The following is a 22,601-nucleotide window of genomic DNA, read 5'->3' as shown; positions in this document are numbered from 1 at the left end:
GAACAAGCGGAGAGCGGCATATATGACAGGGACCCTCTGCGAACAATGCTAAACAGGGGTGCTCTTTTGTCCCCTAAGTATCTCGTTATATCCTCCCAGAAAGAAACACCTAGAAATGCATGTGCATGATCTTTCTTCACACCTTTTCCAGTACAAGGATGGCAGCACAAGTTGAAGGGTTGTATGTGCGAACATCCACCAACTTTAAGCCCGACTTCTCCATCAGACTCGCCCATTCCCTCCGTGTTCGCTCCTTGCCTCCGAAGAGGATGTTCATCGAGATGTCCTGCGTCGAAGCTGGCCATGGCACATTTACGTCTGTCAGAAACACTTCATCCGCCAGTATCTGCGAGTCGCTGTCCATTGCTTCGACCAATTTGGAGAGGATGGTCACGCAGTCATCATCCGGCCAGTCGTGCATGATCCGACGAAGGTAATAGAAACGCGCTCCTGTGGCGTTTGTTAGTCTTGTGCATCCAAGGGTATCTGTCCACCAATCAACCACATACCTTGGACAGACTGTTTTTCGAAGAAATTCTGCGCCATGGCCTTGACCCCCTGTATGGGTGCCAACTTGTCCACAGCCTCAGGAAGGTCCTGCAGGACAACTGATCCCTGGAGGCTGGGATACTTCTCCAGAAGCTGTTTGCACTGATGACCGTGGCCGCCACCGACGTCGACGAAGAATGGTCTTTCAGAACCATCTCTGGCTTGTTGTACCGCTTGGTCAAGCACGCTCAGGTCCTTGAGCCAGTCTGCATTTTGGAGGGCTGTCATGGTAAATTGCAGGGCATTGAAATTCTTGGGATGCTTTGCAAGCCATTCGAAAGCGCCAAGTTCCGTATTGTGCCCCTTCTGAAAAGGCGTGTTGGTGTTTGAGGAGATGTCTGCATACGAGTTTTCCGCAAGGAACGCCGGCAGGGCACTAGTTGCAGGGCCACAAGTGTCGACACTACCTGAGATTAACCCCCAATACGACAGGAGAGATAGATAAGTGAATCCGCGATAACCTACCAATGTATCATACCCGCATCAGCCAAGGGACTGGCGAGGAAATGCGTTATCTTGGTGGCCTGGTATTGATCTTCTGCTGGGTTGGAGATGAACCCGAACGAGGCTAGATAACGAAGCAGCCTTCCTAAATGAGATATGAGAAAGCGACTCAACAACAAAAAATGCCTCTGAGTCTGGAACGGGTGAGACATACGAAGTAGTTCAGGAGATGCACTCGACCTTTCAGCGATCTGAGCCACGCTCACTGGCGACGAGGCATCTTCCGCAATGTGTTTGAACAGTCCCAGTTGGACGGCAACATAAACCACATTGACTTGGATTGACTAGAAGGGCAGTTATGCTTCTCAGCCACCGATCATAACAGGTCCCAGCGGAGTGTTCCACACAAGTGTGCGCAGTCCCTATTCTAGACAGGCTTGTGGTCAACATACCGCATTGTACAGCTTCAGAAACACCTCGACCGGGCTCTCCAGCTGAGCCTGAAGCTGTTGAAGAGCCTTCAATATAGCTTGCCGGCCAACATCGTCGGCATCTTTGGCCAGAGACGAGATCTGAGTGATGATGGCGTCCATGGTAAAGCCGGAAATGTACCAGAGTAAGATTAAGCTACTTTCGGAGCAGGTTATATCATATAGGTGTAGTTGGGGGTGGTTCTACACCACTACACGCCACCTTTAATACAGTGGCAGGAATTATTCTGCCTGGTGCGCATGATGCACATCAATCTCAATGCGAGGTATTTCGTGTGAGTGGAAAACCCTTTTACTCCACTCCACAAGATGTCCCCTCGCTTCTAGTTATTTAACCCCGAAGGTGATCTTCGGTCTCGGCCGAACAGCAGTTGATGACTGCTATGGTGTAGAGGACTTAAATACGACCGAGTTGACGGCTTCGGAGATGCTGTACTGTATCACGCCATGTCCACGGGACTGCGCCAGTCTTCGAGTCCGAGCAAAAAACACCTACACACAATCATGATAGTAGTATGTCCGGGGTGGTTGATAACCTTTGAGTACCTAGGAATAAAGTTATGCGAAACTGACCGAAAGAGGCACTCTAACTAGCTAGGCTCATGGGCGCTGGTTCAGCTTAAACCATTGGAGCAATAGCGAACTGTTTATATCAAATGTGCTTCCAGGCTCTTGGACTCCAATGAGGGTCGATTTTCTTCAGCCATTGTCGTTGTTGTTGTCGTTGTAGTTGGAACTGCAGCCAGTTCTTCGGAATCCTTGCCATGAACAGGGTCCGGTGGCGCTGGATTAATCGTCCCATCATAAGGACTGGTAGAACGAAGACTGCAGGATTATACGGTGGTCGACGGACCGTCTTCCGCTCCTCGCGTCGGAGTGACGCCTCCCTCGGATTAGTTAGGGCGTCTCCTTATCTGGGTGGACGGAGAGGTCCGTGGAGACATCAGTCCGCAATCGCAACGAGGCCTACCTACCTACCTAGCTAGGTATGCATCGTAGCTCTCCTTTCTCATCTCTCTCCGCTCCTATCAGAAGCATAGATGATCGGCATAGAGCCCATGCATGCGAACAACATGACATCCATCCTTTGGGTCCTGCTCTTATGGCTACCACTCGTGTCATGCCGTGACCATGGGCAAACGAGCTTTCAAATGTCGGAAGACCACACCTTATCGAAAGCCGCCTACAAAGCTCCCTGGCAGACGATGCCTTCGCTGCCACCGCTGCCCGAGCCTAAGTTTAACGGGACTGCTCCCATCAACGGCGTGAACCTGTGGTACGCGACGTTTGGCGCAGACTTGTCCGAAAGTCGGTCTGCTGGCCTCTCTCCCGTGGTCTTCCTCCATGGCGGGTTTGGGAACAGCCAGTACTTTGCCCATCAGATCAAGCATCTAGAGAACGGGCCGTACACACTCATCACTGTCGATTCCCGGGCCCACGGTCGTTCTTCGGACGACTTGTCTCGACCTTTGAGCTATGATGCCATGGCTCTGGATGTCATCGCCCTCATGGATTTCCTGGACATTGACCGCTTCTCGACCGTCGGCTGGTCGGACGGGGGCTGTCTCGGATTCGACCTCGCCATGAACTACAGCCAGCGCATCGATCGCGTGTTTGCCTTTGGAGGCAGCTACAGCCCCGAGAATCTCAACGCCACCGTCATGGAGTCCGAGACCTTTTCGCTGTATATGCGATGGGTACAGGATGACTTTAAGAGACTCTCTCCGAGCTCGGGGACTTTTGAAGATTTTGAGGACCGAATGATGGCCATGTGGAGCACAGAGCCTGCATGGACCGCCGACTCATTTCAGAAAATTCCATCGCTGTTCGACGACCCCAATGCTCCCATCATCTGGATCGTCGCCGGAGATTCGGAGGAAGCGGTGTCGCGAACGACTCCTTTAGACTTGCATAACTGGGTAAGGCCACTCAACGAGTGAGCTTGTCTTCTTGACATGAGCTCGTGGTCTTTGGTGATGAATGCTCTGCTTACATGAAACGTTCCAGATCTGGGGTTCAGCGCTCGTCACCTTGCCTTCAGTCAGTCATTTCGCGTAAGTAGCGTTCGTCGGACCCTCGAACGAACACCTTGCTGACTATCTTGTAGGATGTTCCAGGACCCAACGACATTCAGTCTCCTCCTGAGTCGACTTTTGGAGATCAAGCGATGAGTAGGTAGGTACCTACCAACAACCGTGGCACTTGCTCCCGGTCTCCGGTCATGACGAAACGGTGGGAAATGTCTGAGAAACCCACTCTAAATCTGCTTCAGCTTCCAGGGAACTTGCTACCAGACTGACAAGGCTCACAGTCACCAGGCCGAGATACGTGAGATAGATTGGTTGTTGTGATATGACAGTTATTGTATTAGCACACAGCTCATAATAACAAGCTGAACTTGCAAACTTGCAAACTCATCGTATATAGCTTTGACTAAATGATAAGGACGATATTTGTATATTTTCTTCTACCAGAGGCGGCGGGCGACGTCGGATACAACGAAGCATGAGACTCAATTCGGAGGAGACACGCGGTACCACATGGCCGCTAACGTAAGCTCGATACCTGGCCTGGTTTCATGCTTTGTGACCTTACAGTATCTGCAAGTCGGAAGAAGAATTAATATGTGTTTCTTGGGGATGACGATAGTCTCGAAAACGGATTTCAAAGACAGGGGCTTCTAGGGGCATCTGCTGCGTAATCCCTTCTTACAAGTGGCTGTACTAATTTGCCCGCGAGCCCTACCACTTGTTTCGTTGCCGTTAGCTTCATCTGTGAGGCTTCGAGATCCCGCGTTCTAGGCTTTTGGGGGCCATGGTCTGGCTCACCATGGCGCCCCGTACTGACACGGGTGAAATCTCAGGTACGTACGGAGTGCCTCCTAGCTGAGGACCCAGAGTTAGGCAGCCAGCCATAGTAGGTTAGTTCACCATCTCAATTGTCAGCGTCAAGTGTCAGCCTCAACCTCAGCCGCATGTATTCTCTCGCGTGGTTGATTTGGGTGACGTTTTCTTTTCTTTTTCTCTACTTTTGAGTGGTACACATACGTCGGTTATGGTATGAATAATCTGCTCATTCCTTTTTCCTTTCCTCTTCGTTCTCGTCTAGATTGTACATAGACGGACAGACAGTGTGGGTCGCCCTCGGAATATCTTTGGTACCGGGAACACGGAGTACACGCGGAGTACGCACAAAGTACAGCGTACAGACAGAACACACACTGTACTACCTACCTCGGGATAGTACCTGAGGTACCTACAGGGGGGGTAGTTATCATCGGCATCAAGCGCATCGCAAAATGGACGTGATGGCATTTGCCAAAATTGCTGGACTGACTTCATCTGGAATCTTTGCTGGTATTGTTCTCCCTCCTGGTCCTTGGTTGCCTGTTATTTGTTCGTTGAATCACAGAGTCCACCCACTCTCTCCTCAGACCCAGGGGACCTTGCAACAGCCTTTGGCTGACAGTGATCGTAACTAATGAAATGAAAAGGGTATACGTGGGCCCTGTCCCATGCTTCGGTCCCGGCGATTCTCTTTGCTCCTAATGAAGCGTTGATGGCGAAACAGTGGCGCGAGATATACCTTGATGGGTTCTATGTAAGTTCAAGTTGCTTTGAGAGACCTCGTACTGCGCCGCCCATGACAGATCTGGAGTGCCACTGCCAACATCCACTCACCGTGTTATGAACTCAACTTGAGAACGCACGCACAATGGCTGACGATGGTTTTGCGCTCCTGTAGATTTCTCGACCTCTTTGTTTCATCAATGCTTTGAGTTTCGGCTACTTGGCTCGTCAAGGTCAGTTCAGCCCAGCCAGTATTGGATTTCCTGCCTCATTGCCGCACAGAGTGATTCGGTTGCCGCTTGGTGCCACGATGCGATCACAGTTTCCGCACGTCCCCTTCAGATCGTCCTGCTTTACATACATACTTACACTCATCACGTCACCACAGCACCGTCGTCCTCACTCGTACGACAGCTCTACATCCTCGCCGCGATCCTCAACGCGTCAGGAGTCCCTTACGCACTCACGTTTCTCCGACGCACCAACGGCGCCCTCTCCCGACGGGCAGAGCGTCTCGCGGGTGCCCATGTCCCTTCGGTCATGGCACTCACGTACGCGTTCAACGAGAGACGAAGCGTCGAGAGAGACAGGACTTTCACCACCGTCGACCTCGTGCGCAGGTGGATGTGGCACAATAGTGTCCGGACCGCTGTGTTGGTGGTAGGGACCGTGATCGGTGCAATGGCCGTGGCGATGGATGCTTATTAGTTAGATTGGGTACCTGAGGTAGAGCCGCAACAAGTGTGTCCTCGTTCCCGTGCAGAGTGCAGAGTGCAGAACAGGATACCCAGAGAGTACGGCGAATGCATAGACTGGTACTCTTGCGAATTGTCTTCGACATTGGTCGCTAGAGGACACCGTAAAGTGGAAAGTAACCTCTGCAGAGGTGCGAGGACACTGGAAAGGTACAGAGATTGATATAGGATGCTAGAATGATGGCTCGATTGACCATTTGAGATGTGGTTAGGGCGACATGTCAATTTCGGCGACCGAGGATCCATGAGAGAGTAGATGGAGGGAGAGAGGGTGGCAGGGGGGAGAGCGAGGGAGCACAGCCACTTCATTTCACGGAATTGTACAGAAAACTTGCTCAAAACAATAACTCTCTGTTTCCCCCGCAGCCAAACGCGCATCTCACAATCCCGAAAACTGAAAACCTGCTCACGTAGCAATAATCTGAGGCTCACAATGTTCGGGTCCAGAGTAGACCCCTCCATAAACTCACCTCCATCAGCAAGGGAAACTTGCTCGCACAGCCACCAGACCAGACAAGACAGTAATAATATGCACCTTCATCCCTCCAGCCTGTGGCTTACGGTACTTTCGTACTAACGAGATATACCCACGCCACACCGTCCCACAGTAAATTATCACTGCGGGTGACTTGAGCAAGATATCACAAGGATACCGAGTCCTGCGTCCAGCGCCTTATGGCTGCGGGCATGCGTGAGCATGAATTTGAGCACGTTTCATCTCATTTCGATAACGGTTCAGTACAGTCTAGTTCAGCCTTGGGAGGCTCGGCCTACAACACGAGTCACCGTGTCCCCCTTCCTTGGTCCCGATCTAAGCGACTCGACAATCTAATTGAGGACCTTGATGTGAGGACCACGAACACGACACGTGGATGCACAGGCACAGGCACTAAGTAGTTCGTATGCTATATGTATCCCTCCCGCACCGATAGAGTTGAGCATGTTTGCCATTTCAATATCTGCTCCTTGTACCTACATACACCCACCCCAGCCAATCTTTTGGTCTTTTGATGAGACGAGTTGAATTGAGCAGGGATCAAATAAAACACTGCATATTTATATAAACACACAACTCCCAAGTCCCGGTCCAAACCTGAACCATCCATCCGCCCTGTGTTCCTGGATATCTCATGCGCATATAACAGTCATAGACATAAAACCAAAGTACCTACGGTAAAAGACTCCCCATCAATAGTCACACTCACACTCGCCACAAAACACACGCATCTTCAGCTAAACCACCGACCACCAACCTCGGCGACCCATCGATCGACTCGAGACCACCCACGAAGGACCGAAATCAAGAAGACTCTCAGAAAAAAATGTGCGGAGACTCTCATCTTCCTCCTGCCCCCGAATCCGGCGACCTTGTGGCTGTCATCCACCCAAACTCACACTCACACTTACACCCACAAACCGCCTTTCGCGGACGTATACGTCTGTCGAACAAGACACCCGGAGCGACCACGTCGACGTTTGAAGACAACACTTGCAACGAAAGTGGCGAGACGGCAATTGCATGTAAATTGGACGTTAGGATCCAGTGAGTTTTCTTCCTTTTTGGAGTTCCCTTCCAATCGAGTTCTGTCCTCTCCACTTCGTCTCAGACGACTGACGAGACGAAACAGCAAATATGGCCAACTACTATCCTCATATTCACAACCATGGCCATCATCATCATCACCATCATCGGCTTCTTCGAGCTCCGGCTCAGATTCCGAAGGGGAAGACTACTCGAGTAATCCCATCTTGCATTCTTTCATCATCGACACGCTCGCCGCCACCTCAAAAACAGGAAACATAAGACTAAACCTGGGCGTCGGCGGCGATGGCATCGTAGGCAGGGCGGTGTCGGTGTTTGACCAGAGGACTAAACGTGTTCTCGGCGAAGGCATCATCGGTTGGTGTTGACTTTTCCAGTTTGAAGCTTCATTGTCATGATTCGGTCTCCTGCGGATGCATTCATTGCATGGATAGCAGCAAAGCAAAGCAAAGCGCCTTCTCTGGGCCATAATTATAATACTGTAACAAACAGACTTTGAACCTCGGTACACTTGCGGGTGTAATGGCGTTAAAATCAGTTTTTGGCTGTGCTCAATTTTAGAGCAGATACCCCATCCATCCCGAATTGGCCATGTAGACATCAAACATGTCCATTTCCTCGGTGCTGAAGTTGAACTCATCCCAATTCGTGTTTCCGTAGCTTGCTGCATCGTAAGCCGCATTCAAATTGGTCCCAAGGTATCCATCAGCCATCATGTACCGCTGATAAGAAAGCGATGTCGATGTTGATGTCACCGGGTGTACCTGGGCCCGTTCTGGATTCGAACTTGACGTTTCGTCCTTACTCATATTCTGTAAAAGCGTAAGCGGCTCGCTTCTAAAGAATTGTGCCGCTCCACGCTGTCGTCGAGCCTCGGCGTCGTGTCCTTGCTCGTCATCCGAGTTCATGCTTCCTCCGAGATGCCGGTGCCAGGTCTTTAGTTTCATAAACACGAACCGAAACGCGTCGGCACATGGGCACCGGCCTTCAGCAGTAACTTGTGCGATCTTGTTGATGATAGAGTCGAGATAGTAGTCGGTCTTGATCTCTGTGGCAAATATCGAGTTCACCAGGGACCCTGGGCCAAAGACAATCCAATGGATTTTAATGAGAACAACCATGGCGTATGCGACCCAGACAATGTACAAGTTTGGCAGGTTCCGAACCAGGAAGAGGTCAAACGAGAGGTAGTTGTCGAGAAGCTTGTGGCTGCTGGACAGAAGAGTAGCCAACGCGTCGATATGGACAGAAGTGATTGTTTCGGGCTCTTTCCTTTCGTGCTCGATGTTCCCCGGCCGCCAGTCGTCAATGCTGTGTTCCCAGTGCAGAGCCACCTCGTGGATGTAGAGATCTATACTACATCGTTGTAGTGAGACCATTCCTGAAAGACTGTCAATAAACAGTACTCAGCAACAACAGAACCACTCACGCTTGTCCACACTAGGGTCGACTGATTTCTCCCATTCGTCTAATTGTCGGCGAAAGTACTTCAGATGATGCTGTGTCCGGCTATCTGTAAAATTCAGGTCGGCAGTTGGATCACACATGCTGAAGGTCTCGGAGATTTCTTGTGCAATCCGCGATAGTCTGGCCTGAGCAACCATCCACCTGTCACCCGGCAGCGAATACGGGCTGCTTTCTAGAACCTGTATGCAATCTTCGGCATGCGCATCGAATCTGGCAGCGGTGGGAAGACGGAGAACCGTCGAGACCCTGCAGCAACGTTAGTGTTAGTCAGAGTACCTAAGCAAGCGCAGTCGGTCATCAAAACATACGATATGTTTGTGCAGCATGCCGCAAGCCATGTTCGAGCGAGCTCGAGATGTTCTTGGTCAGTCATTGGCCGGCGCACCCTCGATCGTTTTCCAATCCCCAGATCGTAAGACATTGTCAAGGCCGCTTGTGCATATTGGTGGAACGCAAGATCTCTCGCCGTTCGGGGACGGACGTAGTATTGAGATTGGAGAAGTAATGCCTGAACCAAGTCCATAGACCTGTCCCCGTGAAACAAGACTCTTTGGCCATATTGCTGGCCTACCTCCGTAGCAAGTGTCGGCTGGACAGAAGGCATCATAGTAGTACTGGCGATGAGCAAGATCGCCAGGAATGTCATGGGACGCTGCTTTCGTGCTGTGTGTGCCTGGATATCCGCAGGGCAAAGAACGATGGGGCAATTCTGAGACATGTGATGCTTCCAATGGTTGAACAAGGTCGTCGCGGACTCCATGGACACTATCCCGCGGTCCACAACATCGACATAGTCATCCTTGACAGTACTAACAACCGCAAATGGGCACATAGTGGTGGAATCCACCGGATGGGGTTGAGGTTCGATGATTTTCTCAGCGGGCTTAGGAGTCCAAGAATCACCTGCACTATTGACGCTTTCTTCAATCGCGGATGGCACTGAACTTGCGCTGGAGGTTTGATCTTTCTCTGGTGATGTTGTTGGTGGTGACGGTTCGGCTTGCTGCTTAGCGAGAAGGGCTTCGGTGAGGGCGTTAATCTTCTTCTCCAGCTCAGCCACCTTGTGCACAGTCTTTTGCCGTTTGCGCGGAGGTCCCGGCATGACACAGTCTCGATTGACCTTAGAACAAGCAAGACACGCTTCTTGCCCTTCAACGGGGAGACATCGAATTTTCATGTTTCGGCATGCCACGCAGGCTCTCGACCGCTTTGGCCGTTTTGGTGGCCCAGCCTCATTCTCCGTGCCATCGTCTTCCTCAGCGCTGGCAGGTGATTGACTATCTACGCCGAGCTCTTGACGCTGCGGTAAGAGAGCGTGTCGAAAATCTCCCGGCGAACGATTGGAGTTGAGCGGGAGAAGTGTTTCAAGTGGAAGGGGCTTCTCCACAGCCATTTTTCGCAATTGCGCAAGCAAAAGTTCCAATGAGACTGCTAAATCCAAGAAAGACTCAAGTGGTGATGCCTTGATGACTGATCAAGCGGGCACAACTTCTCGTTGGAAGAGTCGCCCACAACCCTCAATACTGGCAAGTCCGTTACTAAACAGGATCACGGAGGCTCCCGAGTCCACAGACGATCAGGTAGCAATTCAACCCAAGAGAAACGAAGATGGTGGACTCATGGATTGAACCCCGGCCCAACATGAAAGTTGCTGCAATTGAGGCGAACACGGGAGATATGACGAGAATCCCAGAAAAGGACTAGCGCCGGTTGATCAAACAAGCCGACTCACGTGAGAGAGACTGCTGACTAAAACACTTTTAGCTGGGAAGGTGCGGGCGAAGGCTTGGCAAATCACCTGATTCAGAAGTACACGTCTACGGTGAACCGGGGACACCATAAATGCGTTGAATGCCTTTGGCCAGACCGTTGCTCTCGGACAGTTCCTCCCGCCACGAGTCTCACCAGTTCTTAGGAAATGCAGCATATGGGGATGGATTGCTTGTCTCCGAGTCCAGATCATCGTTGCGAGTAGCTGCACTGTGTTACTTGTTTCAGCTGCTGCCAGTAAAACAGGCCAAAGCCATATTCAGAGCTTGTGACCAACACAGACTACTTCTTGATTGTGTGAATCCGAGGCTGAGTACGGTAATTGTCTACCCGAGGCTGGAATAGACCATCGACAATTGAGTGGGATGGATCTGCCATATTCCGAGTCCACAGTAGCGGACATCAACACGATCGCAGAATTCATCTCTTGCGAGGACATCTCCTCGCTGCTGACATGTCCACCAGTCGACGTCTTGGTTCTCTGCGGCAACTCAATCCTACCTATTGCCCATCACGTCTTTTCAGCCTTGGAGACGCGGCCGGAGCTGGCCAGAACAGTAGTGATATGCGGTGGGATCGGTCACTCGACTAAATTTCTCTACGAAGCAGTGAGAACCAGTCCGAGATATCACCCACTTTCGTCCGCTGTCCAAGGCATGCCAGAAGCCAGAGTGCTGCAACTGGTGATGGAACGCTTCTACCCGAGGATCAGCGACCATGTCCGATCAGGGGCCTTGGTCATTATCGTCGAGGACGCCTCGACGAATTGCGGAGCCAATGCAGTGGAAACTCGAAGGGTTCTCGAGGCCCATGGCGTTTCAGAGCCAGCGACCTTCATCATCGTCCAGGATCCCACCATGTCGTTACGCACCGTGGCGTCTTTCAAGAGAGCCTACGCCGAGGTCTCACCAGCCCCTAGTTTCTCGGCGTGTCCGACGTTCGTCCCTCGAACAGCTCTGGACGGAACAACAACACAACGGCCACACTTCCAAGTGCCTGGAATTCAAGAATCGGAACTTTGGAATTGGCCGAGGTTCACCGACTTGGTCATGGGCGAGATCCCACGTTTGAGGGACGACGAGCACGGTTATGGCCCGCGAGGGAGACATTTCATTGCTCACGTCGACATTCCCGATGCTGTTGAGGCTGCGTGGAAAAGACTAGATGAGACACTGGGTCATCTGGCCATGAGAAAGGTGGCTCCAAGTCAATAAATACAACAGATTGATGGCAGATGGACGGATGTACCATCATGTGAGTCAGGGTGTTAAGGTATATTTCAAACTCACTGCACTGGACACCTGCAAATTTTGTTTTCTCCATGACCAACAGCTACTCGGGGATGTTTTCACATCGTGAGAAGAAAGGTCGAGAAACCAGAAACAAGAAGCAATAGCATGTGAAGAAACGGCGGAGAACCAACGAACAAGAGCCGGCGACGAAAGGCATAGGTAGGTCATAATCATGTCTCATATTCGTCATGTCGTAAAACTAAAGTACTACTACTAGGGATTACATAGAGACGCTGCTTTCTTTTTGTAGAAGGGTATCTGGAAAAACAAACTGGAAGACAGAAACAGATGTACCCCCCTCACCCAACCAAAAACGACTAGGAAAGGTTTCCTCGATGCCAACCAGTGAGGTGTGAAGGAAATACGAGTAGCGAGTACGAGGACTTGCACCGCCATTCTTTCCTTGTTCCTTGCGGTCGATCTGGTTCCTTGTTTAGATCCTTGTTCGGACTTTTTTCTTCTCAGCCCCCAAAAATACAACACACAAAAGCCCCACCACGGAGCATTTGCCCCTTGCCGACCTCACAATTGGACATTTTGTATCCTTCGCTCAGCCTCGCCGGAACATGGGGCCAGGACACCAGATGTCGGGTACGCCCGGCGGTGTTTCAACGTCATGTCTGAACCAAAAAAGGCTGTTGTATTTGGCCCCTTGGATGCGATTGAAACTTCAAGGTGGCGGCACGGGAGAAATTGCGGCTGGGGGCAGATAATTTGATGGATATTGATGCGCGGTCGTAAGCTTCACGACACGCCGACATCAATTCTGGCACAAGAGGCGATGGTGGCGCGTACGCGTTGGTGAAAACCGCCGTCGGCACTGACGTCGTACATTTCACTCAGCCGTCGAGGAAGCATGCCGACTCGCGTCAAGCGCTGTTGGACAGCCTCCTTCGCGTCGCCGAGGGCGCTGCGGACCCCGTCGGCGCTGATGCGCAGGTTGTAGCATATTAGTTTGTCGTGCTTGGCGCCGGGATATTCGTGCGAGGACGCGGCGACAGAGAATTTGAGCTTGGACGAGGCAAACGCCACCGCTGCCGAAGGGGTGAAACAATACTGTTCCAGAACCTCGGCTTGGATAGCCGACATGTCGAATTCTGGCTCGGGTTGGTCTTGTTCGGGTTCGATCGACTCAGGCTCACAAACCAGTTCCATCGGAGTGGAACAGATGCTGCTGGCCTCGGAGACAGGTGACGACGCGCGATGACTTGACACGGAACTTTGCCGGGAGCTCCTGCGCGACGAGCGAGATGATCTCGGCGACGGCGGGGCGTTCATCTCGGCATCAAGACCGTCCAGGGCGAGGGCGAGAGTCTGGAAATGCTGCAAGGAGCATGCGTCCATCGTGCGCGCGTAGAAGCGGGTTTCCAAAGCCTTTAGACGGGGGAGACTGCCCACGCATGTGTCGACAAGAATAATGTGGTCTTTGAGAAACGCGTCGGAGTCGGTCGCATCGCCAAAATCGACAGCGACATGCGCGAGAGACGATTTGATGCATGGGTGAATTCCCGTATCGGCTATAAACGAAAGCAAGTGTTGTGTTGAGCGGAAAACAAGCGAGTTGAGACTGTAGTACAAGCACAGGGCTTCAGAGCGGACGAGGTGGCAGGAATCCAGAAATGCCCGGGTGTCGTCCTTGGGCGGTCGCGATGGGCGTAGCCGTCGTTGCGACGGACATCGTAGTCGCAAGGGCTCATCTTGTTGGAAAGCGTAGCGGTAGATCAAATTCCTCACCTCGGGCGGCAGACTGAGGAGAGTTGTCTGTCTGTAGGGTGAAGTTGAAGGCAATGGAGTTGCGGAGGGCGATGAACTGGTCACCCACGCTGGTTGCATCGTGGGCACGCAGCGCTCTCTATGTCGTGTCCGGATGTATAGCTGCACGGAATGTCTCGATCTGAATCTGGATTTGACCTAGACATGGGCTTGCGGCGGTGTCGTTTCAAAAAGGCCCAGTGCCGTGACGTGGATGGTGAACAGAACGCAAAAGCCTCCAGTGCTGTGTGTTTTCACGTTGTGTGCATATACTGTAGTACAATGATGGCGATGGTTCGACCAACCGCCGCAACCAGGAGGGACTGGAAGAAATTCAAGATAGACACAAAGTCTGTGTGTCAGTTCTGGTCAAGCCCTCCTGGAGCAGTGGTTCGTTTCTTAGCGATCGCTTAGGTTGTATCTGGAGGCTGATGCCCCCTTTTGAGAAGTGGGTGCCAATTTTAAAAGAGGCGAGCACAGAGACTTAGTGGTGGAGGATGGGTCCTGCCCACAAGATCTGGGGGAGAAAGAAAAGACAACCGCTTGAAGTTCTGAGCTTCCCTCGAGAGGTAGAAGGCGACAAGAGAGGCAGAAACAGATCAACGAGAGAGGAGTGCGCTGGCCGAAAAATGGCGAGGTTGGTGATAGAGCCAAATACATGTACTCGCGAGCATGAGCACATTGACCGCAGTGACCGCAGTGACGCCTTCAGTGGTTGGTGACACGAGCCACCTCGACAAGGCCAAAGTCTCGCTGCAGGTTGATTGACTTTGAGAACGACATGTCTCAGTTTAGCCCCTTTTAGCAGGTCCCAGGAACCACGGCCTTTTGTCGAATAGGACGCAGCTGGGCCCGATAGTCTCGTCCGGACCAGCGTCGCATTGGTGAAGAGCAGGCGATCCCTGCTTTTAGCGAGGATATTAATATCCGGCAGCTAATGCAGCCACAGGGCAATGCTGCCCTTTGCCCAATCTCTGCTCCCCGTCCCAGATGCTCCCAGCCACGGCCTTGCCAGCATGCTGGACCCTCCACGGACTCTCTGCTGGAGATTCCCATGGGCCCTGGACCCTCCCACTGTCTCCCGCCCTCCCTGGCGGACCTCTTGGACGTCATCGTACTTCCCGTGAGCCGTGGACCATGAGCTTGCATGTAGATGCAAGCATAGTCGAGCACACGGAATGCTCTGGTAAATTGTGATCGACAATCCGTTGCTGAGAGAGGGTTCAAACTCTACGAGGAACCTGGCCAATTGCTTCCTGTTCACCACGGACCACCACCGGGAGAGACCTCGGCCAGCTATGAGTCTATGACCCTCAGAGACCTGGGGATGGGGGCCATCTCCACAGTCTCGAGTTCCGTGGCTTCAGTGCGTGTGAGTCGAGTCCTCTAAGCCTTCAGAACCGCCGTCGTTGCAACGTCTTCGCCACCCCTCGCATCGTGTTCCTGTTGCTCGTCTTCTGCCTGGACCCTTGCGGCAAATTTCATTACTTTTTGCTTTTCTGTCGCATCGGCAAGGTGTGCCACCTTTTCATCGCCAAAGAAGGCGTTGGATGTCTTCCATAGACAGACCCATAGTCGTCGGAATCTGTCAGCCTCGTCCGACGTCCGACGTCTGACTCCTTGGGAATGTTACATGCCTCGGGACACCAGAAATAGAATATCATGACATTATTGGCAAATGTCCAACACATGAACATGATGTAGTATTTCCACTTTATGTCGGCCAAGGCTGTCGGTGCAGCCTCATCATCCACCAGAGTCGAGAGCACTGTCCCCGCACGCGACCAGGCGATGCCTTGCGAGCGGATGTTCGTTGGTAAAATCTCCGCTGCAGGTGAGATCCGTTAGCCAGAGATGAGAACACGGCCTTCGGGAGTACATGCAGAGAAGCTTCCGGACGAAGAGCGTGGCCTCTTCACCGGGTCGTCTACCATATTGACACGGCGACGGACTCCGCTTAGCTTGCAATGAAAAGGAACGGCTACTCACAGCAACAATCATAACTGAGCATGTCGATAGTATCGCTATAGAAGGCGATGAAATAGAAAAAGAAGAACACCCCCTTCGACAAGCCGATCCTGTTCATGGTATCCGCATACCCGGCAGTCGTCGCGGTTTTCAGACAAACAGACAACATGCAACCCGTAAGTCCGGTAACCGAAGACCCAATACTTAGCATCGTCAGTGGCACAAGTAGGCAGACACCTTACCCAGCAGTGGTTTCGTCCGACTCTGTCTAGGGAAAAAGCTCTGTTGGAGTTTGGAAGGGTGGCTACTGTGGCATACGCCGCCCCAAGCATCAAAGGCACATCGCCTACGAGACCCATGTTTTAGCAGAGAGGTACAGTGAAGCAACTACCCATTGGAACCCGGTCGACGGTGGTCACGATACCAGTTGGGAACCACATCAGTCACCATATATCACCTGGTCCCCAGTCGACTGTGTGGCATACTGAAGGAGAAGCTCATCCAAAAAGTGTTTGATACGCCCTCTTGGTACGCGTCCCCCGTCGTACGCCTTCCTTCCAAACATTTCCGTCCACTCGAACTTGTTCTGCCGTCTGATAGAACTCTTCACGAGCATATTACATGATCTCTTCAGCCGAAACAGAGCCACTTGAGTCGCTTAGCGACATCACAGGCTTCATTTCATCGGTCTCGCTCCAGGACCGTCACGATCGCCCCAAACTCTGGTCTCTCGCTACTTACGCCACCGAGGAGACTCAGGAATCCGGGGGAAACACACCGCCAGTGTCAGATGTGGGAGAATGGACAATGCAGTCTGGAACCGCCATTGGAATGACAGATTCGAGGAGTAGTAAGTTCCTGCACCAACCCAGGTGTGATGGCATATCCCCGAACGGTCCAAGTGTCGCATTGACCGACCAGGAAATCTCGAGCCTTTTGGTGGTGCTACCCTTGAGGTTAGCTATGGTGAATCCCTACTCGAAGGATCGATGAAGTGAATCACATCACACCCACTGACCGCTTCCTGGGACCATTTGATGACACGACACGCATGTCACCTAGACAAGTCACAGCACGACTTCGGGACTGAGCCTTTTGGAGTATACTACAAATCTCATCAGCTGCCGCATACATGGTATTCTCCGCCTATCCCGTCACCAGAACGAGCGTTCTTACGGGACTGGGCGTTCTTCGGGTTCATCCTTGGTAGGAAGAGTCCAGTCTGGGGCAGAAGGCACCAAATATCATATCCCTTCTCGATGCCTTCTCCGAGAGACAAGCTAGAACCGGGGGTGTGTTCTACCTCCCCTTCCTGCTAAAGAGCCGAACTTTACCCCTCAATGCAGGAGGGAGGCCATGCGATAGCATGTCCATGGCTACATGCGGAATTGCCGTGTCCAAGGTACAGTCTGAACGGGCGCGCTGCAGAGTTAACACCTTTGTGGTAGTTAGTAATCTGCGACGCATTGGCCACTTAGAGACTATCGGTCAGAAAAAATATACGAGACTACAAGAACTATTCCAAGTTAGGGGCCGAATGCTGTGTCACATTATACGAACAATGCACAGCCCAGAGCCGTGCCCCGAATACGAGGGTCACGGCTTAACACCAACATGGTTCAGCCACATCCTTCTGGTTACCCTGGTTCTATTCTTGTATCTGTCGTGTCGACATGTAGAAAGCCAGTAGTTCTCATGGTAGGTCGAATACGGGGTCAGGCTATTTCCCCCTCTACAGAGGGGGTTGTGTGTGTGTGTGTGTGTGTGTGTGTGTGTGTGTGTGTGTTGACTGCGCCACCTTGGCTCCGAATGACGGCGTAGATATCTTTGTTGAGGTGCCATATCACTTTTAGGTTGGGAAACAGCTGGATGTTGACTAGCGAGCTGAGGTTGAAAGAGGAGACAAGAAGGATCATTGATGGTTTTCCCTCCATACGTAAATTCCACCCCTCGTTGTCGTATATTGTTCTAAATACACTATGCTGATGTTTCCGAAACTGTTTGCAGAGCACTGCCTGACCAATAGCTCTTGCTCACATTCACCAGAAAGGTTTCGGTATAGTTAGGGATACAGAATAGGCGATAGTGGCTTTCGTTGATCCCTGCATTCGAGAATGGCAGCCTCCGGTGAAGACCCTCTGGCGTGTGACTGCCTCCGCCTCACTGCGCGTCACCTACGGCATCTGAAAGTAGGCTCTCTGCATCTGAGGACCTAGGCTTGAAGACAACGTCAAACTTGCCTGGGTGGCTTGAGAGACCAGTGCTGAACTTGATGGGCTGCTCGATTGGCCTTCCACTTGCGTCGAGGGGTTTGGACACGTCGACTGTTGCGATCAACGTGGCAATGAAGATCCACACGGATGCTTGGGCAAGGTGGCGTCCGACACAGATTCTAAAGCAAAAATCATAAACGTCATCAGTACGAGTTTGAAGTCTGCGATGGTAAGGAAGACGTGCTACGAACTCACCTTCGACCGAACCCGAATGGGCCCACGAGATATGGCTCTCCTGCACCGCCCTCCTCCTGGGGAATGAACCGCTCGGGCATGAACGTCTCTGCGTCCTTGTACACTGACGGGTCTCTGCTCATGGCATATGTATTGTAGTAGACGTATGTGCTGAAGAAAGCCAAATGTGCCACGTCAGCCAATGTGTTCTTACACTCGAGCAAGGGTTTTGGAACAACGCAGAGTCGATCAATGTTTGCTTACCCCTTCGGTATGAACATTTCATTGTAGATGTCGTCCTGAAGCGACTTGTGCGGGATGCCAATCGGTGAGAGAGGCCGCCATCTAGTCGTCTCCTCGACAATATAGTCGATGTAAGGAAGCTTGGGCCTATCGGCTAGCGATGGGAGTCGATCTCGGCCGACTACGCGATCAATTTCGGCGCGGGCTTTCTGGAACACTCGTGGGTTGAGCATAAGATTCAAAAGGGCAACTGTGGTGGTTGCAAAGGTCTGATATAAACGTCAGCACAGCTAACATACGAACATGAAGGATGGATCCGGGATGAGATCCGGTGACTTACAGTGTTGGATCCAGCAATGAACACAGACCCGGATGCACCCTGGATATCATTCATGGTGAACGAGTTTGGAACGCCTTGCTTCTCATTCTCGGAGTATTTAGACAATAGAGAATACGCGAACGATGGGTTTGCGGTTCCTTGGTCCTGTGTCGATGTCATCAGTTTCTCGGCTCTTGCAGATGTAACTGCGGTAAGAGCTCACAAATTCCTTCTTGATCGCCGCAAAAGGGATATCATGGAGATTCTTGATGGCCCACTTCCAGCGTCGTGCATGTCGGAGAGTTTGTGAGAAGTTGAGGAACTCGGGAACGTATCGGACTGAAGGGGTGTTTGTGAGTCAACTTGGCGGGTGGTAGTGCCCTTATTTGAAGCCAGACTTACATGAAGGGAGATAATCAACTAGTGCCGTTCCAGGGTTGCCCCCTTCTGCAGTCGCCAAGTTGGCATCCTTTGCGATTTTGATGTACGGATCGTCGTCTGACTTGACGGTGACTCCGAATCCGATTCTTAAAACGATACCAGATGCGAATCTTGAAACGCATGCATCAGGATTGTACGTCTCCTTGGGTAGACGGATAGCTAGCACTCACCTCCTGAGGGAATGATCCCAGTTCTCTGGGCTCTTGAGGATTCTCGCAACCGCCTGCCTGGCCTCATCTTCCTGGATGGGTCTGTAGTTGACAATTGCAGACTTCGTGAATCCTGTCTGCAGTGCTGATCGGTGAAGCTTGAACCGGGGTCCATAGGGCATGAAAGTCAGAGTCAGGCCCCAACCCATGACATCGAACAGCACAAAACTTGGCCGGTCCTGATAGTTCGCACCGCGCTTGTCTAGGATCTCATTTGCGGCCTTTTGGCTGTTTAAGACAATCATATGGTTTCCAAGAACATTGAAGTAAACAACATCGGAATCTGTTGGTCTGGTCAATAATCCGGTTCATAACCGCTTCGGCTCGGCTGAGAGCCTTACTGTATTGTTTGGCATAAGCCATGTGCTTGAGATGAGCATTTTCAAGAGGCAGACTTCTGAAGTGGCCGAAGAGCGGCTCTGAAGGCGGTGATGGCGGTAGAGGATAGGGATATTTCTTCAACGACCTCTTCACGACATTGTAGAGGGAGAATACTATCACCATGATGACGACGAGGAGCCGTGTCGGAGACGACAGAAACAACTTAATAGCCTCCATCTTGGATGTTCCGATGTCTCTTGTCGAAGCAGCTCCTGGAATTGACTGGCAACTGTCACACTGAGGGTTCAGGCCGAACAAATATCACAATCCATTCTCCCTCTTAGTCGCAAACAACACAACATCAAACAAACGATCCCCAATTGGCTCGGAGAAAATCTTTGAGCTCTTCACCTTGAGCAGTCGCAAAGTATGCAACTCCAAATCACAACGCCGTTGTGCGGCGCGGATTGTGGATCCTGGACAAATGCGGTTTATCAACTTTCACGGCGCTAGGACTTCGTTGCCGCCACTACGTCGCTTCGCTCACTTCCCTGCCGCTTATCTTGCCGGCCTGCCAGCCGGCCGCTTCTTACGCCGTTTTAATTGCAGTAAGTAGCATCTGGACTCGTCCCCAAAGATTGACTCGGCCACTTGGTGGATACAGAAGGATGCAGTGGCCAAGTGGCACGTCTTCGAGATCAGCGAGCGACTGCCAACAAAGTGGGCTTCAGTTCGAGATGTCGACAGATGATCCCCAATGCAGGTAGCACTACAATGCTTCGGAAGTACAAAAGTCCATTTCAGCATTTCAGCCTCTTAGTCGCAAGTGTGTCAACTGTGTAGACAAAGCCATCAGCAGTCAAATTGCATATACTGTCAGACTCCCTCCCAATACCAATGGGTGACTCGTCAGAAATGGTGTTGGTCACCAAGGCCTCTTCAATGGACAAGTTCGGAGCCTCTGCAGCAGGCTCGAAAACCACTGCACCGACAGAGGTAGACCCTTACAGATATCAGCTGGGATTTGGCAACTACTTTTCCACAGAGGCTGTGTTAGTTCTGTCACTGTACAGGTTGTAAGGAGACGGCTGATCGATATCCTAGTCCAGACATCCTCCCCGAGCCCGGTAGGAATGTTCCTCAGAGATGTACCTTCGACTTGTACTCTGAGCAGTTGAATGGCACTCCTTTTGTATCGTACCGGGACACCCTTCAGCATGTGTGGATGTATCGCATTCGGCCATCTGTTGCTCATTCCCGGCCGAGGCCAATGGCCCCTACACCTGATGTATTGATATCCCTTCTGACGTGAAACGGGAAGGCATTGACTGATGGATGTTACAGCTCGAGGCATGCTTTTCGAAACACAATCCCAACGTACAGTTCACTCCTCTCACCTACGAATGGGGTCCCTTGGAGTGGCCAGATGAGAATGAATCTGTCACTTTTATCCAAGGGCTCAAAACCATCGGTGGATGGGGCGACCCTACGATCAAAGAAGGTTTGGCAATGCACATGTATGCTTGCAACGCTTCGATGAAGAACCAAGCATTTTGTAACAACGATGGTGATTTCCTGATTCTACCTCAAGTTGGAAGGCTCGACATCCAGACCGAACTGGGCAGACTCATGGTCCGCCCGGGCGAGCTGTGTGTTGTTCAAGCGGGGTTGAAATGGAAGGTTTCATTGCCAGATGGGCCAGCAAGAGGATACGTTCATGAGATCTTTGGCTCGCATTTCGAACTCCCTGATCTTGGAGTCATTGGCTCCAACGGTCTAGCTCATCCCCGAGATTTCGAGTACCCTGTTGCAGCTTTCGATCTTGACGACTCCAAATGGGAAGGTGAGTTCGTCCATATGGTCTGGTGTTGGACCCAGGGCTGACGTTGAGGCTTCAGTTGTCTGCAAACTCACTGGTGATCTATTCTCATACAAGCAAAACCACACCCCTTTCGACGTCGTCGGCTGGCATGGAAGCTACGTGCCATTCAAGTATGCCATGGAGAAGTTTGTACCGCTCGCGTGTGCGATGAAGGAACAATGCGATCCGACCATCTACACGGTCCTTATCGCCAAATCGAAAACGCCAAAGGTGTCTCTGTCAGAGTTTGCAGTCTACACTGCCAAGCATATCACAGCTCTAGATACGTACCGTCCACCATACTACCACCGAAACGTGTCCACAGAAATGCTGGGCATGATCTACGGCGAGTACCATGGATCTGTTCGTGACGTTCAAGCAGGCTGCTTGAGCTGTGAAAACTCCTACATGCCTCACGGAGATGCATACAAAGCTTGGAAAGAGGCCACGACCAAAGAATTGAAACCCGAGATTATGGGCGAAAATGCACTAAGTAAGACGTCTGCCTACTGTAAAGGACCACGACCAAGGGCTAACAGCTCGCGCGACAGGCTTCATGTTCCACTTGAACAACCATTTTGGTTTGACTCGTTTTGCCTTGGACAGAAACCCAAGCATCAAGCGTAAGTCTCCTTAACATCTTCCTGGCCGCTCCACAACTAATAATCCTACAGATATCGAAGGGTATGAGGGCGACTTTTGGGATGATCTCCAGGGACATTTCATGGATCACTTGGACGAGGTCAACGAGAGACTTGCCGCAGCTGGACTGCCGCAATTAGGTCAAAAGCCAGCATAAAGGATTTCAATCATTTAGCACTATAATGAGATGTTAGGAGCAGAACAGAGATACCCTCATATGAACATGAGCGTGCTTCCATCACTTGGCCATTCTCATAGACACGCACTGTGAGTAAAACCAGAGAAGAGTAGTGCACCACGGCGAGACCGTAATTGTCCAGGGCTTCGTCCGCCTGGACCATTAGTTCGCTAGGGTCCTTATCGTGGGAGACCCGCCTGTGTTCTGAGTCCCGACGTAATTGGTTCGCCCATGCTAAGTTCGGAGTACCAAAGAGCGGATACTGTACCGACCCTTCGATAAGGAGTGAATTGTCCTTGGTCGATTTTTGAACACCACGAGAACTACCCTCGGTGGCAGG

At 51.6% G+C, this 22,601-nt stretch overlaps 9 protein-coding genes across 9 annotated transcripts; 5 read left to right on the top strand and 4 right to left on the bottom strand.

Annotated features, from left to right (window-relative positions):
* Window positions 1-136: 136 nt before the first annotated feature.
* PV08_00240 (uncharacterized protein) lies at window positions 137-1,586 on the bottom strand (the record flags this gene model as incomplete). The annotated part of the gene is made up of 5 exons (XM_016374606.1): window positions 137-450; window positions 510-952; window positions 1,015-1,138; window positions 1,208-1,337; window positions 1,446-1,586. The coding sequence occupies 5 exons, from the start codon at window positions 1,584-1,586 to the stop codon at window positions 137-139; spliced, it is 1,152 nt and encodes a 383-aa protein (XP_016239882.1).
* Window positions 1,587-2,635: 1,049 nt separating this feature from the next.
* On the top strand, window positions 2,636-3,655 carry PV08_00239 (uncharacterized protein; the record flags this gene model as incomplete). Its single annotated transcript, XM_016374605.1, has 3 exons — window positions 2,636-3,403; window positions 3,492-3,538; window positions 3,592-3,655. The coding sequence occupies 3 exons, from the start codon at window positions 2,636-2,638 to the stop codon at window positions 3,653-3,655; spliced, it is 879 nt and encodes a 292-aa protein (XP_016239881.1).
* A 1,387-nt stretch (window positions 3,656-5,042) lies between these two features.
* Window positions 5,043-5,761, top strand: PV08_00238 (uncharacterized protein; the record flags this gene model as incomplete). The annotated part of the gene is made up of 2 exons (XM_016374604.1): window positions 5,043-5,084; window positions 5,468-5,761. The coding sequence occupies 2 exons, from the start codon at window positions 5,043-5,045 to the stop codon at window positions 5,759-5,761; spliced, it is 336 nt and encodes a 111-aa protein (XP_016239880.1).
* A 1,369-nt stretch (window positions 5,762-7,130) lies between these two features.
* Window positions 7,131-7,719, top strand: PV08_00237 (uncharacterized protein; the record flags this gene model as incomplete). The annotated part of the gene is made up of 2 exons (XM_016374603.1): window positions 7,131-7,351; window positions 7,437-7,719. 2 exons carry the CDS (start codon window positions 7,131-7,133, stop codon window positions 7,717-7,719), a joined length of 504 nt encoding a protein of 167 aa, XP_016239879.1.
* Window positions 7,720-7,908: 189 nt separating this feature from the next.
* Window positions 7,909-10,211, bottom strand: PV08_00236 (uncharacterized protein; the record flags this gene model as incomplete). Its single annotated transcript, XM_016374602.1, has 3 exons — window positions 7,909-8,732; window positions 8,781-9,064; window positions 9,127-10,211. The coding sequence occupies 3 exons, from the start codon at window positions 10,209-10,211 to the stop codon at window positions 7,909-7,911; spliced, it is 2,193 nt and encodes a 730-aa protein (XP_016239878.1).
* A 742-nt stretch (window positions 10,212-10,953) lies between these two features.
* PV08_00235 (uncharacterized protein) lies at window positions 10,954-11,802 on the top strand (the record flags this gene model as incomplete). The annotated part of the gene is made up of 1 exon (XM_016374601.1): window positions 10,954-11,802. The coding sequence occupies one exon, from the start codon at window positions 10,954-10,956 to the stop codon at window positions 11,800-11,802; it is 849 nt and encodes a 282-aa protein (XP_016239877.1).
* Window positions 11,803-12,624: 822 nt separating this feature from the next.
* PV08_00234 (uncharacterized protein) lies at window positions 12,625-13,713 on the bottom strand (the record flags this gene model as incomplete). Its single annotated transcript, XM_016374600.1, has 1 exon — window positions 12,625-13,713. One exon carries the CDS (start codon window positions 13,711-13,713, stop codon window positions 12,625-12,627), a length of 1,089 nt encoding a protein of 362 aa, XP_016239876.1.
* Window positions 13,714-17,760: 4,047 nt separating this feature from the next.
* On the bottom strand, window positions 17,761-19,817 carry PV08_00233 (uncharacterized protein; the record flags this gene model as incomplete). The annotated part of the gene is made up of 8 exons (XM_016374599.1): window positions 17,761-17,992; window positions 18,069-18,218; window positions 18,312-18,559; window positions 18,631-18,774; window positions 18,833-18,948; window positions 19,012-19,160; window positions 19,221-19,542; window positions 19,601-19,817. 8 exons carry the CDS (start codon window positions 19,815-19,817, stop codon window positions 17,761-17,763), a joined length of 1,578 nt encoding a protein of 525 aa, XP_016239875.1.
* A 678-nt stretch (window positions 19,818-20,495) lies between these two features.
* Window positions 20,496-22,240, top strand: PV08_00232 (homogentisate 1,2-dioxygenase; the record flags this gene model as incomplete). Its single annotated transcript, XM_016374598.1, has 6 exons — window positions 20,496-20,632; window positions 20,685-20,868; window positions 20,925-21,423; window positions 21,479-21,934; window positions 21,993-22,064; window positions 22,116-22,240. 6 exons carry the CDS (start codon window positions 20,496-20,498, stop codon window positions 22,238-22,240), a joined length of 1,473 nt encoding a protein of 490 aa, XP_016239874.1.
* Between the last annotated feature and the right edge of the window lie 361 nt (window positions 22,241-22,601).

This window comes from Exophiala spinifera, assembly GCF_000836115.1.
Source record: "Exophiala spinifera strain CBS 89968 unplaced genomic scaffold supercont1.1, whole genome shotgun sequence".
Lineage (NCBI taxonomy): Eukaryota > Fungi > Ascomycota > Eurotiomycetes > Chaetothyriales > Herpotrichiellaceae > Exophiala > Exophiala spinifera.
The sequence above is the reverse complement of the archived record's forward strand: the minus strand, read 5'-3'. Positions and strand labels throughout refer to the sequence as shown.